Source organism: Oncorhynchus mykiss, chromosome 24 (assembly GCF_057628025.1).
Source record: "Oncorhynchus mykiss isolate SJ-2025 chromosome 24, ASM5762802v1, whole genome shotgun sequence".
NCBI lineage: Eukaryota > Metazoa > Chordata > Actinopteri > Salmoniformes > Salmonidae > Oncorhynchus > Oncorhynchus mykiss.
In genome coordinates this window covers 10,487,501-10,505,476 of record NC_143045.1, presented here as the reverse complement: position 1 = coordinate 10,505,476, position 17,976 = coordinate 10,487,501, and the positions used below count along the sequence as shown (strand labels likewise).

Here is a 17,976-nt window from a genome sequence, read left to right as displayed (position 1 = left end):
CCTGTGAGGTGAACGGTGGCGCTGGAGGCATCACCTATGCCGCTCATTTTCTCATTATAATATTCTCTGTTTAGGCTACCCCGTTGTTGTAGGAGAGTAGCTAGAACGTTTTTATATGAATTTGTTGCTTTTGTGTTGCTGTTTTTAAATACATTTTAAGATGTCCAGTTTCATCTGGTTCTGAAAGCAGATAGAATACACAGTCAAAAACTGTTTATGCCAACCAGCAGTAGCCTACCACCCATTTAGTCATTTATCAGTTATTCATTGGGATTTAGCAACCCTCTACATATTCTGTGCTCCCAGTGATGGGAGCGGCCGAGTGTCTTTCTGCTGTCCGCCTTGTCTCTGGTTCCTCAATTACTGGGAACAAGTGGGGACATAGATGCTCCAAGAGGCCTTTGCAAGGCCATGTCAAGGAGATTCTTTTGACTTATTTGCATGAAAATTAGAAATGCAGGGAACAAAGGGAATTGCATAGGATAGGAGCCATCAGTGGACTAGGAACTGATTAATACTGACTTGAATGTTTCTCAGTAAGGGTCTAGTTAATACCCTCTACCACGGCTCCCGCTGCTTATATAATGTCATCTAGCCTACTGATTTGGAGTATTCGGAGCTCACCACTCAACTGTTGTCCCATGCATCTCAGAGGTTCAAAGAGTTCAGTGTGTGGAGGCAAATCCTCAGAGAACCAACACTCTACTGGGCATTCCCCTAACTTCTCCACTAGTCCTCCTTTAATCTCTCTGCTACTCCTTCTCTCTCTCTCTCTCTCTCTCTCTCTCTCTCTCTCTTTCTCTCTTTCTCTCTCTCTATCCTTCCATCCATCCATCCTCAAACCTACCTCTACCCCTTGCCCTTATCATGTCTCTTGGATTTGAACTCTTTCTCTCTTCCTCCACTGACTACCGTTTCCCTTCTGTCCCCCCTTCCTTTCCTTCTGTTCCCCCATCCTTTCCTTCTGTCCCCCCATCCTTTCCTTCTGTCCCCCCATCCTTTCCTTCTGTCCCCCCATCCTTTCATTCTGTCCCCCCATCCTTTCCTTCTGTCCCCCCATCCTTTCATTCTGTCCCCCCATCCTTTCCTTCTGTCCCTCTACTTGGAGGAAGAGGCCATAAGCTGACTGACTGTTGTGATAGTTATTTTGCCATGCCTGACTGATCCGAGGGACATTAATTCCACATAATTCTGTGTTCAGGCACTGTTTAAACGAACAGCCAGGCCTACCGCGTTCACTGAGGCCTGAGCATCCTCTCTCTAGCTCGCTCTCCCCTCTCTCTTTTCGCTGTCTTTTTGTGAGGGCATTTCTTTTCTGGTTTATTGCCATCATTCCCCCTTTTTTCCACATAGACCTTCTTCTCTTTGTCTTCATGGGAAGACGAGAGAGAGACACATAAGTATTTTTAGCTCTATGACCTATTTCTCCATGCTACCTAACCGACTGTCAGTCACTTCCCTGTGCTTTGGGATCCTATATGGTCGCCAGCTGTAGTCTCGAGTTGTAGTTCAGGACAGGGAGAATAGGAACTACAACAGCCCTTTACAGTAGTGGCCAAGTAGGCTATTCGAATAATTCACTCTGGAAACCTCCATCGAATGTGCAAGAAAGACACAGGAAGTAGGCCTAGAATGCCATGCACAGCAATGAGGGGGCTATGAGTCATCAGCCATGTGTTCCAACATAGTTTGACTGGTGCTGTAGTAGTAGGGCCATTTGGATAGGGCATACGACCGCGGGGGACGGTTGGGACATGGACCTAGCTGTGTGACTGGGAACATTCAGAAGAGCCCCTTAAGGAATCTGATTCAGGCTGACTGAAAGGAAGACAGACGTGTAATAATGAGGGTAATGAAGGTAATGAAGGGTAATGAAAGGGTTGAATGAAGAAGAGAGGGGAGCGAGGACGTCATTCCAAACATACATGTATTTGGATGGATGCCTATGGGCAGCTTTTGTTTTGTGTGCATACAATGCTTTGGGGTGATAAACGTGGTACCTTTGCTTTTAATGTTATTGCCTGTGACTGTGACAATGGCAGGTAGGGATGGAACGAACAGGGCGATGCAAGGTGTCCGCTGACAGAAGATGGGCTTGGTGCAGTGCATGCACTGCAACTGACTGCACAGAATAGGCTGCAGCAATAAACATGCTTGAATTGCATTGCACAGTTGCATGGCACAGACAGAAGGTCCCAGCTCACATTCATTATACATCACAGGGAAAGAAAATCCATTGGAAGAAAGAATGTCACATAAGGTTTTGAGTCCGTGGTAAAGCGAGTGTTGTGTACATCCACATGGCATAACAATCTACTTCTACCGGCATCCTTAACAGTCCTACTCTGTAATAATCTATAATAATCTCCAAATATTCCTGCTCTTCCTCTCCAGAAACATTCCTCTAATCCCACTCTCTGGACATTACTACAATCCTATTCTCTGGCAGACACACGTGCCATGTGCACACACACACACACACACACACACACACACACACACACACACGCACACACACGCACACATAGACACGCGCGCACACACAAACATACACACACAATTCTATACATTCTGCAGTAATCCCATTCTACAGTACACTTCCCTCTGAGGTAATTCCTTTAGTACCATTGTCTCGGGCCAATGGTATGGATTTCTGCTAGAAATTGGTGGGTGGAGTCATGTAAAGCAAATGAGTATTTCCTCGTGCAGCAAGTTAATAACGTTAGAGAGAAAGAGGGAGAGGGGGAGGGAGGGGGAGAGAGAGAGAAGGGAGGAAGGATCCATCCACAAAATAACAGCAAAAGTGCAGAGTCGATAATCTTACCTGAAGGACCAGTGTTCAGCCACGCCAGTTGGATTGCCATGCACTGATGTACTGCCCGAAAAGCACACTCAGACTCCTGGAACACATACACAGAATATACAAACACACACACTACCTTTCAAAAGTTTGGGGTCACTCAGACACTTCCTTGTTTTTTAAAGAAAAGCAAAAAAACGTTGTCCATTAAAATAACATCAAATTGATCTGAAATACAGTGTAGACATTGTTAATGTCGTAAATGACTATTGTAGCTGGAAACGGCTGATTTTTTTATGGAATATCTACATAACTGTAGCCGTGCAGAGACCCATTATCAGCAACCATCACTCCTGTGTTCCAACGACACGTTGTGTTAGCTAATCCAAGTTTATAATTTTAAAAGGCTAATTGATCATTAGAAAAGCAGTTTGCAATTATGTTAGCACAGCTGACAAATGTTGTCCTGATTAAAGAAGCAATACAACTGGCCTTCTTTAGACTAGTTGAGTATCTGGAGCATCAGCATTTGTGGGTTTGATTACAAGCTCAAAATGTCCAGAAACAAAGACCTTTCTTCTGAAAATTGTCAGTCTATTTTTGTTCTGTGAAATGAAGGCTATTCCATGTGAGAAATTGCCAAGAAACTGAAGATCTCATACAATGCTGTGTACTACTCCCTTCACAGAACAGCGCAAACTGGCTCTAACCAGAATAGAAAGAGGAGTGGGAGGCCCCGGTGCACAACTGAGCAAGAGGACAAATACATTAGAGTGTCTAGTTTGAGAAACAGAGGCCTCACAAGTCCTCAACTGGCAGCTTCATTAAATAGTACCCTCAAAACACCAGTCTCAACGTCAACAGTGAAACGGCGACTCCGGAATGCTGGCCTTCTAGGCGGAGTTCCTCTGTCCAGTGTCTGTGTTCTTTTGCCATCTTAATGTTTTCTTTTTATTGGCCAGTCTGAGATATGGCTTTTTCTTTGCAGCTCTGCCTAGAAGGCCAGCATCCCGGAGTTGCCTCTTCACTGTTGACGTTGAGACTGGTATTTTGCGGGTACTATTTAATGAAGCTCAGTTGTGCACCGGGCCTCCCACTCCTCTTTCTATTCTGGTTAGAGCCCGTTTGCGCTGTTCTGTGAAGGGAGTAGTACACAGCGTTGTACAAGATCTTCCATTTCTTGACAATGTCTCGCATGGAATAGCCTGCATTTCTCAGAACAAGAATAGACTGACAAGTTTCAAAAGAAAGATATTTGTTTCTGGCCATTTTGAGCCTGTAATCAAACCCACAAATGCTGATGCTCCAGATACTCAACTCGTCTAAAGAAGGCCAGTTTTATTGCTTCTTCAATCAGTACAATAGTTTTCAGATGCGCTAACATAATTGCAAAAGGGTTTTCTAATGATCAATTAGCCTTTTAAAATTATAAACTTGGATTAGCTAACACAACGTGTCGTTGGAACACAGGAGTGATGGTTGCTGATAATGGGCCTCTGCACGGCTACAGTTATGTAGATATTCCATTAAAAAAATCAGCCGTTTCCAGCTACAATAGTCATTTACGACATTAACTCTGTCTACACTGTATTTCTGATCAATTTCATGTGATTTTAATGGACAAAATATGTGCTTTTCTTTCAAAAACACGGAAATTTGTAAGTGACCCCCAAACTTTTGAACAGCAGTGGATACAGTGCCTTGCGAAAGTATTCGGCCCCCTTGAACTTTGCGACCTTTTGCCACATTTCAGGCTTCAAACATAAAGATATAAAACAGTATTTTTTTGTGAAGAATCAACAACAAGTGGGACACAATCATGAAGTGGAACGACATTTATTGGATATTTCAAACTTTTTTAACAAATCAAAAACTGAAAAATTGGGCGTGCAAAATTATTCAGCCCCCTTAAGTTAATACTTTGTAGCGCCACCTTTTGCTGCGATTACAGCTGTAAGTCGCTTGGGGTATGTCTCTATCAGTTTTGCACATCGAGAGACTGAAATTTTTTCCCTTTCCTCCTTGCAAAACAGCTCGAGCTCAGTGAGGTTGGATGGAGAGCATTTGTGAACAGCAGTTTTCAGTTCTTTCCACAGATTCTCGATTGGATTCAGGTCTGGACTTTGACTTGGCCATTCTAACACCTGGATATGTTTATTTTTGAACCATTCCATTGTAGATTTTGCTTTATGTTTTGGATCATTGTCTTGTTGGAAGACAAATCTCCGTCCCAGTCTCAGGTCTTTTGCAGACTCCATCAGGTTTTCTTCCAGAATGGTCCTGTATTTGGCTCCATCCATCTTCCCATCAATTTTAACCATCTTCCCTGTCCCTGCTGAAGAAAAGCAGACCCAAACCATGATGCTGCCACCACCATGTTTGACAGTGGGGATGGTGTGTTCAGCTGTGTTGCTTTTACGCCAAACATAACGTTTTGCATTGTTGCCAAAAGGTTCAATTTTGGTTTCATCTGACCAGAACACCTTCTTCCACATGTTTGGTGTGTCTCCCAGGTGGCTTGTGGCAAACTTTAAACAACACTTTTTATGGACATCTTTAAGAAATGGCTTTCTTCTTGCCACTCTTCCATAAAGGCCAGATTTGTGCAATATACGACTGATTGTTGTCCTATGGACAGTCTCCCACGTCAGCTGTAGATCTCTGCAGTTCATCCAGAGTGATCATGGGCCTCTTGGCTGCATCTCTGATCAGTCTTCTCCTTGTATGAGTTGAAAGTTTAGAGGGACGGCCAGGTCTTGGTAGATTTGCAGTGGTCTGATACTCCTTCCATTTCAATATTATCGCTTGCACAGTGCTCCTTGGGATGTTTAAAGCTTGGGAAATCTTTTTGTATCCAAATCCGGCTTTAAACTTCTTCACAACAGTATCTCGGACCTGCCTGGTGTGTTCCTTGTTCTTCATGATGCTCTCTGCGCTTTTAACGGACCTCTGAGACTATCACAGTGCAGGTGCATTTATACGGAGACTTGATTACACACAGGTGGATTGTATTTATCATCATTAGTCATTTAGGTCAACATTGGATCATTCAGAGATCCTCACTGAACTTCTGGAGAGAGTTTGCTGCACTGAAAGTAAAGGGGCTGAATAATTTTGCACGCCCAATTTTTCAGTTTTTGATTTGTTAAAAAAGTTTGAAATATCCAATAAATGTCGTTCCACTTCGTGATTGTGTCCCACTTGTTGTTGATTCTTCACAAAAAAATACAGTTTTATATCTTTATGTTTGAAGCCTGAAATGTGGCAAAAGGTCGCAAAGTTCAAGGGGGCCGAATACTTTCGCAAGGCACTGTATGTAGAAGCTCCAGACACACACAGGAGTAATAGGTATTGTACATAAACAGACTCCTAGCATCACCCATGTATAGCAGTGTTTCCCATCTCCATCCCTTGGCTACCCCCAACAACACACGTTTTTGTTGTGGCCCCAGACAAACTAACTTGATTCAACGCATTGAGGTCTGGATGATTAGTTGACAAGTTGAATCATGTGTGCTGGTTCAGGGCTACAATAAAAATGTGTACTGTTGTGGGTACTGTGGGACTGAAGTCGGGAAACACTGTCCTATAGAATACAGTCACATAGGCAGACACACGGACATATGACACTTTATGCAAAGCCAGAGGCCTGTAACATGGCAACAGGGTAGTTACGGTAACATGTAAACTCAGCAAAAAAAGAAACGTCCCTTTTTCAGGATCTTCTCTTTCAAAGATAATTCATAAAAATCCAAATAACTTCACAGATCTACATTGTAAAGGGTTTAAACACAGTTTCCCATGCTTGTTCAATGAACCATAAACAATTAATGAACATGCACCTGTGGAACGGTCGTTAAGACACTAACAGCTTACAGACTGTAGGCAATTAAGGTCACAGTTATGAAAACTTAGGACACTAAAGAGGCCTTTGTACTGCCTCTGAAAAACACCAAAAGAAAGATGCCCAGGGTCCCTGCTCATCTGCGTGAACGTGCCTTAGGCATGCTGCAAGGAGGCATGAGGACTGCAGATGTGGCCAGTGCAATAAATTGCCATGTCCGTACTGTGAGACGCCTAAGACAGCACTACAGGGAGACAGGACGGACAGCTGATCGTCCTCGCAGTAGCACACCACCTGTGACAACACCTGCACAGGATCGGTACATCTGAACCTCACACCTGCGGGACAGGTACAGGATGGCAACAACAACTGCCCGAGTTACACCAGGAACGCACAATCCCTTCATCAGTGCTCAAACTGTCCGCAATAGGCTGAGAGAGGCTGGACTGACGGCTTGTAGGCCTGTTGTAAGGCAGGTACTCACCAGACATCACCGGCAACAACATCGCCTATGGGCACAAACCCACCATCGCTGTACCAGACAGGACTTGCAAAAAGTGCTCTTCACTGACGAGTCGCGGTTTTGTCTCACCAGGGGTGATGGTTGGATTCGCGTTTATCGTCAAAGGAATGAGCGTTACACCGAGGCCTGTACTCTGGAGTGGGATGGATTTGGAGGTGGAGGGTCTGCCATGGTCTGGGGCGGTGTGTCACAGCATCATCGAACTGAGCTTGTTGTCATTGCAGGCAATCTCAATGCTATGTGTTACAGGGAAGACATCCTCCTCCCTCATGTGGTACCCTTCCTGCAGGCTCATCCTGACATGACCCTCCAGCATGACAATGCCACCAGCCATACTGCTCGTTCTGTGTGTGATTTCCTGCAAGACAGGAATGTCAGTGTTCTGCCATGGCCAGCAAAGAGCCCGGATCTCAAACCCATTGAGCACGTCTGTGACCTGTTGGATCGGAGGGTGAGGGCTAGGGCCATTCCCCCAGAAATGTCCGGGAACTTGCAGGTGCCTTGGTGGAAGAGTGGGGTAACATCTCACAGTGAGAACTGGCAAATCTGGTGCAGTCCATGAGGAAGAGATGCACTGCAGTACTTAATGCAGCTGGTGGCCACACCTGATACTGACTGTTACTTTTGATTTTGACCCCCTGTTTGTTCAGGGACACATTATTCAATTTCTGTTAGTCACATGTCTGTGGAACTTGTTCAGTTTATGTCTCAGTTGTTGAATCTTGTTATGTTCATACAAATATTTACACATGTTAAGTTTGCTGAAAATAATCGCTGTTGACAGTGAGAGGACGTTTCTTTTTTTGCTGAGTTTAGATGAATGCAACATAGGTAACACAGACAGAGAGACACCTACTGTACAGATGCGTTCTCTCTCTCCACTTCATTCACATACACCCGCACATGCACTCACTCACGCACTCACGCACTCACACACACACACACACACACACACACACACACACACACACACACACACACACACACACACACACACACACACACACACACATACATAGTGATGGGGGAAAAAATCGATACAGTTACATTTCACAATCATTTCTTTGTGTTAGTTGGCTGTACCTGCACCAAAACTCCAGTATTTTTCTTTCATAGCTCGTTCTCCGTCTTCTTTATAAATAGGGAGCCAATTTCAGCACTTTTATTTCCATGACTGATCAAAACTCATTTTCTCATGGCTCGCTCTTGTCCCTCTGCAGCAGACATGTGAGCAATATGTTTGGAACATCAAATCGCAATAAAATCACAGTATCAAATCGCAATATGTATAGAATCATGAGAATCGCAATGCAAATGGTATCGGCACCTAAGTATGGTGATAATATTGTATTGTGAGGTCCCTGGGGATTCCCAGCTCCACACACACACTATGCCAAGTTGTATTTGTCTCAGGGACATGGTACTTTAACAGATGAGCTGGTCGATAGTCCTACAGTGGTGCAGCTGTCTGTGTTGCTGTCTGTTGATGTGTCAGCATCAGTTCAACATCAGCACTGTGTGTTTGTGTGTGTGTGTGACCACTCCTGGTGAACAATGCCACAGCCCCCTCAACAGCCCAACGTGTTCCAGCTGTTAGACTGGCAGATGCTAGCTGCCACACTTTACTGTACACACACACGCCTACATACAAACACACACAGGCCTGCATGCACTACCACACTAACACCCACACATACGCACCCCTGTCATCACAGCCTAGTCACTGACGGGCATCCTAGCCATGAATACACTTATGTTCCATGCTACATGGCTACGTCAAAGCTGTCTCCCAAAGTGACAAGAAGTTGGTGTACTTGTCTGTGAACGGTTCTTTATTATGCACAGTGCATGTTCACGGTCAACAGTTGGAGAGTGTAAAATGAAACATTTAAAAACATTTAAAATGTTGAGGAATTTGGGTGGATGCAATCCATACAGGCTATAATAGATTATGTTTGGATGGAGTGATTATCTTTCCTGGACCACATATTACATTTCTTTGCCCTCACCTGGTTTTATTATACTGCTAGTATGTATTTTCTAGAGTGTGTACATGTCTGCCCTCATTTTCAGGGTCTGGTTGGGCGTGTGAGGCAGTAGCTGGGTTTGGTCTCTGTGCTGTTCAGTTCTGGGCTGTTCTGCTCACTCTACCAGGCCTTATAGCTTTACATCTCCTAGTCTTCAGCTGCACAGCAATCTACTGAGAGTACTGAGAGACCAAGAAAAGGCAGTCACATCTGTAGAGGGGGAAAAAAACGAAAAAGATAAATCATTTCTCTGGGTACTGAGAAAGAGGGGGGGGGGGAGATGGAGGGGGGAGGGGGGGGGGAGAGTGATGGAGGGGGAGAGGAGGAGGGGGTTGAATGGTTAAGGGTATTATTGAATAGTGTGTGGGGGGATGGGTACACAGATTGCCTTTCCTCCACCAAGCGAGGCAGAGCTGCCTCACACTGCTGTGCTGTGTGGGCCAGAGCAGTAAAGCATCAGTACTGAAGGCCTATGGCCATGGTCAGATGGCTAGTCTATGGAGGCTGTTCACCACACTGCTGACTTCAAACACACACACACAGGTCTACACATAGGTCTGCATACCTGCCTGGCACACCTGGCCAACTCAGCGTAGGCCATCTGCACACACACACACACACACACACACACACACACACACACACACACACACACACACACACACACACACACACACACACACACACACACATACATATATACACACCCACTAGAGGAATACAATATGTCTCAGTCATAGAATATGCATAAAGAGCAGACAGACCCTCCACACAACCCACTACCCCATGTGTGTGTGTGTGTGTGTGTGTGTGTGTGTGTGTAGGATATATTGGGACTACTATACTGAATGATACCAGGTTCGAACCTCATGATAGATATAGTGCTTTTACGAAAATATGATTTAGTGTATGTAGCGGTCTCCTAAAGGCCTACTCCTTGATAATCCATTAGTTAAATACCATATCATTTCTCTTGCAGGGTCATTATGTAGACATCCCCTTGTTAAACAAGTTAGAAATCACCATTCGAAAGTAATCCCTTTTCCTAATTGCATTTTGTAATTGTAGCTTGGTTTTTTTATGGTGAGGATTCATTTTCCAATGACCCGACTTTCCCTCTAGGTGGAGCCCTCTGTTTCTCTTTCATTCAAGCCACTGCTAATTGAGGCTAATTGGAGAGTGGTCAGGGGTTGGAGGTTTTGGTCCTGTAGTTAGGAAATTGCAGTTGTGGCATGTACCGTGTGTAGATTTGTCATTCTCTGGACTGCAGTTTATTGCGCTTGCTTCCAATGCATTAGATAGGGGGTTAGGGTGGGGGTTGTGCTATCTTGGAGGGTTGTCTGTCTGTCTGTGTCTGTCTGTCTGTCTGTCTGTCTGTCTGTCTGTCTGTCTGTCTGTCTGTCTGTCTCTCTGTCTGTGTGTGTGTGTGTTTTAGTGGGTGCGCTCCCAGCCATATGCTTCTCTCTTTGCTCTGCTTTTGTTTGGACCAATCACTCCCCTCTGTTTGCCTGGTGTCGAGACGCTCTGTGGGTTTAAGACTGTTAAAAAGGCACTTGATGCTCCAGGCTTTTTCCTATTTTCTCCTCCTTTGTGTGTTTTTGTGCATGTTTGTATCTGTTTTTTTATTTCTGGCTTTATCTGGGGCTCTGATTGTGAAGGGCTGCTGCTGTATGGTCATCTCACACTGTCCACCTTATCTAGTGGCGCTGTACTCCGCCTGTTTAGAATCACACTGTCCACCTTATCTAGTGGCGCTGTACTCCGCCTGTTTAGAATCACACTGGCCACCTTATCTAGTGGCGCTGTACTCCGCCTGTTTAGAATCACACTGGCCGCAGAGTTATGCTGCTGAAATAGGTTCCCTCTTCCCCACTATCTGAAACATAGCCTGGCCTTCCCTGTCCACCTTTGACTGCCTCATAGAGTCCCTGCTAAGACCCTGGAGCTGAAAGCAGGCCAGACCACTAGTAGAGGCCCTCAGCTCCTCCAGGTTGTAGTAGGCCACTTGTATAGACCCTAAGCTCCTCCAGGTTGTAGTAGGCCACAAGTAGAGGCCCTCAGCTCCTCCAGGTTGTAGTAGGCCACTAGTAGAGGCCCTCAGCTCCTCCAGGTTGTAGTAGGCCACTTGTATAGACCCTCAGCTCCTCCAGGTTGTAGTAGGCCACTAGTAGAGGCCCTCAGCCCCTCCAGGTTGTAGTAGGCCACTAGTAGAGGCCCTCAGCTCCTCCATGTTGTAGTAGGCCACTAGTAGAGGCCCTCAGCTCCTCCATGTTGTAGTAGGCCTCTAGTAGAGGCCCTCAGCTCCTCCATGTTGTATTAGGCCACAAGTAGAGGCCCTCAGCTCCTCCATGTTGTATTAGGCCACAAGTAGAGGCCCTCAGCTCCTCCATGTTGTAGTAGGTCACTAGTAGAGGCCCTCAGTTCCTCCATGTCGTAGTAGGCCTCTAGTAGAGGCCCTCACAGCTCCTCCATGTTGTAGTAGACCTCTAGTAGAGGCCCTCAGCTCCTCCAGGTTGTAGTAGGCCACTAGTAGAGGCCCTCAGCTCCTCCAGGTTGTAGTAGGCCACTAGTAGAGGCCCTCAGCTCCTCCATGTTGTAGTAGGCCACTAGTAGAGGCCCTCAGCTCCTCCATGTTGTAGTAGGCCACTAGTAGAGGGACTCTCTGGATGCTGACGGTGGTCAGGATAGAGAAGCTTGGTCATGTCTGTCTCTGTCTGGTTTCCCTGGTGATGTGGTATAAACTCAGTTCTCCCAGCCTAGCATCCACTAACCCAAAATTGTTCTTTTTTAAGCCTTCAAGGGCAAACAGCCGCGGAGTAATGTAATGAGATTTCAGGCAGAAGCAACCAAACCGAAGGCAGCCATTTTCTACAGCTGTCAACTTCTTTTTGAAAGGGGGCGACTTATTCTGATAGCTCAAATGGCAGCACCGGGGTGACTAGTGGGGGAGGGGCTGAATTTGGGAGTGAGGGGGGGGGGGGGGGAGACCTCCGGGGTTATAGCTGCTGTGCATTTTGAATGTGTTCTTCTCCTTTTACCCCATTGCATCACCATACTTCTGCAGCCTTTCAGCCCAAGCCTATTTCCAAATCACACACTTAATATTTTAAAAGCTGGGTGTATAGGTTTGCGTGCGTGTGCCGGTCCTTCTGCCTCTCTGCATTTAGGAGTATCTATTATTCTCCCCAGCCAGCTTATCCACGAGGTTCGTCTAAAGGTGAGGATTGATGGGAAACATTGTCTGTGTTGTCATCTTCAAGATTGACACGTATCTGGTGATTACACCGATACTTCCACTACACGTTCCACCGTCATCAAAGCTATGCTGTAGAATGCCAACAGTACAGTAGAACTCCCAGTATGTCAAGAGTATAATACCTAATAATTCCTCACGACCCCACCCGTCCAACACCACTCAGCCTCAGTTGAACTGATTTCCCTGCTACCGCCGCCACAGCTAACCTTCGTCCTAAATGTCACTCTATTCCCTATACTGTATAGTGTACTACTTGGCTCTGGTCGAACGCAGTGCACTGTTATGCAATAGGGGATTGGGATATAGTCTAAGTCCCTCAGCCTTGTTCCAGTTCCTCCCTGCTGTGTGTCACATTCGGGTTTCTCTGGTATCCAGGCCTCTCATCCCATAGAAAGCACTGGTGGGTGACCATAGGTTGGACTGCCAGGGAGGGAAGGGGGTCACAACATATCCCTTTTAATGCCCAGCCAGAAAATCTCTAATCCCCAGTGCAGAGGTCGGGTGTGATGGTATAGTATGGAGTGTGAGGTGTAGCCAGTCCCAATATTCTGTCTGGTCTGTTACACTAACATTTTTGCTATATTTACTACTGTATGGATGGCAAATGTCTGTACTTTATCGCAGTATACTGTATGGTTAGGATTGGATGTACTGTATACAGTATACTGTATGGTTGCGAATCTACAGTTGAAGTCGGAAGTTTACATACACCTTAGCCAAATACATTTAAACTCAGTTTTTCACAATTCCTGACATTTAATCCTAGTAAAAATTCCCTGTTTTAGGTCAGTTAGGATCACCACTTTATTTTAAGAATGCGAAATGTCTGAATAATAGTAGAGAGAGAATGATTTATTTCAGCTTCTATTTCTTTCATCACATTCCCAGGGGGTCAGAAGTTCACATACACTCAATTAGTATTTGGTAGCATTGACTTTAAATTGTTTAACTTGGGTCAAACGTTTCGGGTAGCCTTCCACAAGCTTAACACAATAAGTTGGGTGAATTGTGGCCCATTCCTCCTGACAGAGCTGGTGTAACTGAGTCAGGTTTGTAGGCCTCCTTGGTCTCACACCCATTTTCAGTTCTGCCCACACATTTTCTATGGGGTTGAGGTCAGGGCTTTGTGATGGCCACTCCAATACCTTGACTTTGTTGTCCGTAAGTAATTTTGCCACAACTTTGGAGGTATGCTTGGGGTCGTTGTCCATTTGGAAGACTCATTTGCAACCAAGCTTTAACTTCCTGACTGATGTCTTGAGGTGTTGCTTCATTATATCCACGTAATTTTCCTACCTCATGATGCCATCTATTTTGTGAAGTGTACCAGTCCCCCCTGCAGCAAAGCACCCCCACAACATGATGCTGCCACCCCCCTGCTTCACGGTTGGGATGGTGTTCTTTGGCTTGCAAGCATCCCCCTTTTTCCTCCAAACATAATGATGGTTATTATGGCCAAACAGTTCTATTTGTGTTTCATCAGACCAGAGGACATTTCTCCAAAAAAGTATGATATTTGTCCCCATGTGCAGTTGCAAACCGCAGTCTGGCTTTTTTATGGTGGTTTTGGAGCAGTGGCTTCTTCCTTGCTGAGCGGCCTTTTAGGTTATGTCGAAATATAGGACTCGTTTGTATATAGATACTTTTGTACCTGTTTCCTCCAGCATCTTCACAAGGTCCTTTGCTGTTGTTCTGGGATTGATTTGTACTTTTTACACCAAAGTACGTTCATCTCTAGGAGACAGAACGCGTCTCCTTCCTGAGCGGTATGACGGCTGTGTGGTCCCATGGTGTTCATACTTGCATACTATTGTTTGTACAGATGAATGTGGTACCTTCAGGCATTTGGAAATTGCTCCCAAGGGTGAACCAGACTTGTGGAGGTCTACAATTATTTTTCTGAGATCTTGGCTGATTTCTTTTGATTTTCCCATGATGTCAAGCAAAGAGGCACTGAGTTTGAAGGTAGGTCTTGAAATACATCCACAGGTACACCTCCAATTTACTCAAAGGATGTGAATTAGCCTATCAGAAGCTTCTAAAGCCATGACATGATTTTCTGGAATTTTCCAAGCTGTTTAAAGGCACAGTCAACTTAGTGTATGTAAACTTCTGACCCACTGGAATTGTGATACAGTGAATTATGAAATAATCTGTCTGTAAACAATCGTTGGAAAAATTACTTGTGTCATGCACAAAGTAGATGTCCTAACCGACTTGCCAAAACTATAGTTTGTTTACAAGAAATGCGTGGAGTGGTTGAAAAACGAGTTTTAATGACTCCAACCTAAGTGTGTGTAAACTTCCGACTTCAACTGTATGCATTAACAGTATACTCTATAGCTGCAATTTTATATATTGTACAGGTGTAGCATCTTAATTTGATCACTCTTTTGTTGCTGAGAATTATAGACAAGCTTTGTGATTTACATACATTCACTGAAAACCCTCACGTACTCACGTATATTAACAGTATTGCACTTTTCATGTCGCTTCATTTTAACCAGTTAATAGCCTAACCACCAATCAAGCCACATTCTGGATTACACGTTCAAATCCTGTTGTTGAAGGATTATTTTGCTGCGACAATATAGGTCAAATTAAGATCCTACATCTGTATAGTATACTGTATGGATAATGAGCCTATGTTCTACAGTACATATACTGTGATCTTATATGCTTTCTACTGTCAAATGTATGGTTGTGATCCTATATACTGTGTACTCCATGAACAATATGCTTTATGTCTGCCATGGCTGGCAACCTTGGTGTTGTGACTGTGTTAGAGAAGCACCGGGAATTAAATAGAATGATGAGGAGGAGGAGGAGGAGGAGAGGAGAATAGGAAGGCAGTGACTCACAGTGTCCCTCTATCTCTCTGTTCACAGGCAATCTGGAGGAACAGTCATTAAGAACAGGTAGGGAGGGAGGGGAGGAGGGAGGGAGGGGAGGGGGGGGGGGGGTGCACAAGATAACAGACTAAATCAACTTTACAGGATACACTCTGACCCACGTTCACATCTACTACATAGACTTGCATTCATGTACAGTACAGATATACACACATTACTCTAGCACTAAGTACCTACACGTATAACTATACACACACACACACAGACATGATGTGATGTCTGGGAGGGAACAGTCTATTCTACCTCATCTGGCGATGCTGATAGCCTCTCTGTCCACACATTCAGAGCACTGTGTCTCACATTTCATCTGTCGCTACATCCACTGTGTGTGTGCGCGCGCGTGCGTGCATGCCTACGTGTGTCACTACTGATGCGTCTCTACATGCCCTGGCACAACACATCCCAGGCCCTCTGAGAAAACCACGGCCAGACACACAGAGAGAGACCGAGGAATGATACTGTACTTTGGCAAAACATATATTTTCTCACTGTAGAGTGGGCATTATGCAATGTTGATCTGTGGGTCCTCAAATGACCTAGGTTAACAGGGCTCTCTCTCTTGCCTCCCTGTACCCGCTGTGTGCCAGTCTGGGCGAGGAGTTCTACAGAGAGGCCATCGAGCACTGCCGCAGCTACAATGCCCGCCTGTGTGCTGAGCGCTCCATGCGCCTGCCCTTCCTGGACTCCCAGACCGGCGTGGCACAGAGCAACTGCTACATCTGGATGGAGAAGAACCACCGCGGCCCAGGTGTGTGGGTGTGTGTGTGTGTGTGTGTGTGTTCCAATGCATGCAGCCCTGTAATAAAACACAGGGTAAGAGGCAGCATGAAGAGGTATGAGGCCTGGGGTAGGGAGGTCTGGAACACATCTTTGGTTCTCCTCTGCTCTCAGCCCTTTGTCCTCTTTGTTGTTCCTCCCTCTCTTCCTTTCTCTCTCCCCCCTCTCTCACACCCCTGTATAGTATCAGTGTGTCTGTGTGTTTCACAGGAGGTTGGTGGCACCTTATTTGAGGAGGACGGGTTTGTGGTAATGGCTGGAGCCCTAATCAGTGGAACGGTATCAAAATACATTAAACACATGGTTACCACGGTTACCAGGTGTTTGATGCCATTCTATTTGCGCCGTTCCAGACGTTAGTATGAGCCGTCCTCCCCTCAGCAGCCTCCACTTAATTCGCAATAATGTGTTTGTTGACCCATTTGGGTAAAGTTGTGTGTGTGTGTGTGTGTGTGTGTGTGTGTGTGTGTGTGTGTGTGTGTGTGTGTGTGTGTGTGTGTGTGTGTGTGTGTGTGTGTGTGTGTGTGTGTGTGTGTGTGTGTGTGTGTGTGCATGTGTACAGTATGCCTGAGTTTTGAGTTAGTTGTGTGTTTCGAGTGTGGATGAGTGAGACTGTGTTGTTTTTACTGACAGAAAAGGCCGATAGAGGTATTGCTTTGTCAAGCAAATAAACCTCAACCAAAGAATTATGTTTGCACAAAAAAATATATATATATTTTTGAAGTGGATATAAAATGATATTCACCTTCAGAATCATTGCAAGTAGACAACATCATCGCCTTAACGCCTTCACCATAGCTGTGTCTGCATTAGCAGCTTTGCACATTACTTCATTCCTCTGGCGTTGTTTGGCCCCCAGGTTTGGCCCCAGGACAGCTGTATACTTACCCTGCGCGCTGCTGGCGCAAGAAGAGGCGGCTAAACATTCTGGAGGACCCGCGCCTCGGACCCATTGAGTTTAAGATCGGTACGAGACAGACAGGAAAACCTGGAATTACCATGACTGCCTCGTGGTAATGGCTGGAGTGGGATATGTGGAGCGGTATCAAATACATCAGACACGTGGTTTCCAGGTGTTTGATTCCATTCCATCCGCTCCGTTCCAGACAGTGTTAGGAGCTGTTGTGTTAGTCTGTCAGGGCAAAGGGATAGCTGGGGATGAAGACTAACATGTATTAGCAGGGGGAGTGTTACTGTTATGTGTGTATTGGTGGGGGGATACTAACGTACGGTATGGTGTGTGTGTGTGTGTGTGTGTTCAGACTACGAGGCGTCTCTGAAGAAGGAAGGGGGCTTGCCGGAGGGGCCGGTGTTGGAATCACTGCTCAGTGGAGAGACTCTGGACAAGAAGGTGGAGACCAAGGAAGAGGAACCTATGAGCGAGTGCCAGGTAAGAGGAGCTTAGAATCACTCATGGTGGCCTGCACACACACACACACACACACACACACACACGTTCTAGTTTCCAGCTCTCATGCTCTCTCTGAGCCCGCTGATGTGTTCCTCTACATCTTCACCTTGGAGTTGCTGTGTAGTTTCTTTCTTCTCCTCCCTCTCTCACTCTCACTCTTTATGCCTCTCTTGCTCCCTTTCTCTCCTCTCTCTCTCCTCCCTCTCTCACTCTCACTCTTTATGCCTCTCTTGCTCCCTTTCTCTCCTCTCTCTCTCCTCCCTCTCTCCCTCTCACTCTTTATGCCTCTCTTGCTCCCTTTCTCTCCTCTCTCTCTCCTCCCTCTCTCACTCTCACTCTTTATGCCTCTCTTGCTCCCTTTCTCTCCTCTCTCTCTCCTCCCTCTCTCACTCTCACTCTTTATGCCTCTCTTGCATCCCTTTCTCT

The 17,976-nt window shown here is 45.6% G+C and overlaps 1 protein-coding gene across 1 annotated transcript in view; it reads left to right on the top strand.

Annotated features, from left to right (window-relative positions):
• The window catches only part of dpf1 (double PHD fingers 1), a 60,184-nt gene that overhangs the window by 1,447 nt on the left and 40,761 nt on the right, over positions 1-17,976 (top strand). Inside the window, exons 2-5 of the mRNA XM_036961761.2 lie at positions 15,339-15,368; positions 15,950-16,110; positions 16,999-17,106; positions 17,402-17,529. Coding sequence (XP_036817656.2) covers positions 15,339-15,368; positions 15,950-16,110; positions 16,999-17,106; positions 17,402-17,529 — 427 coding nt within the window. The remainder of the gene's footprint in view (positions 1-15,338; positions 15,369-15,949; positions 16,111-16,998; positions 17,107-17,401; positions 17,530-17,976) is intronic.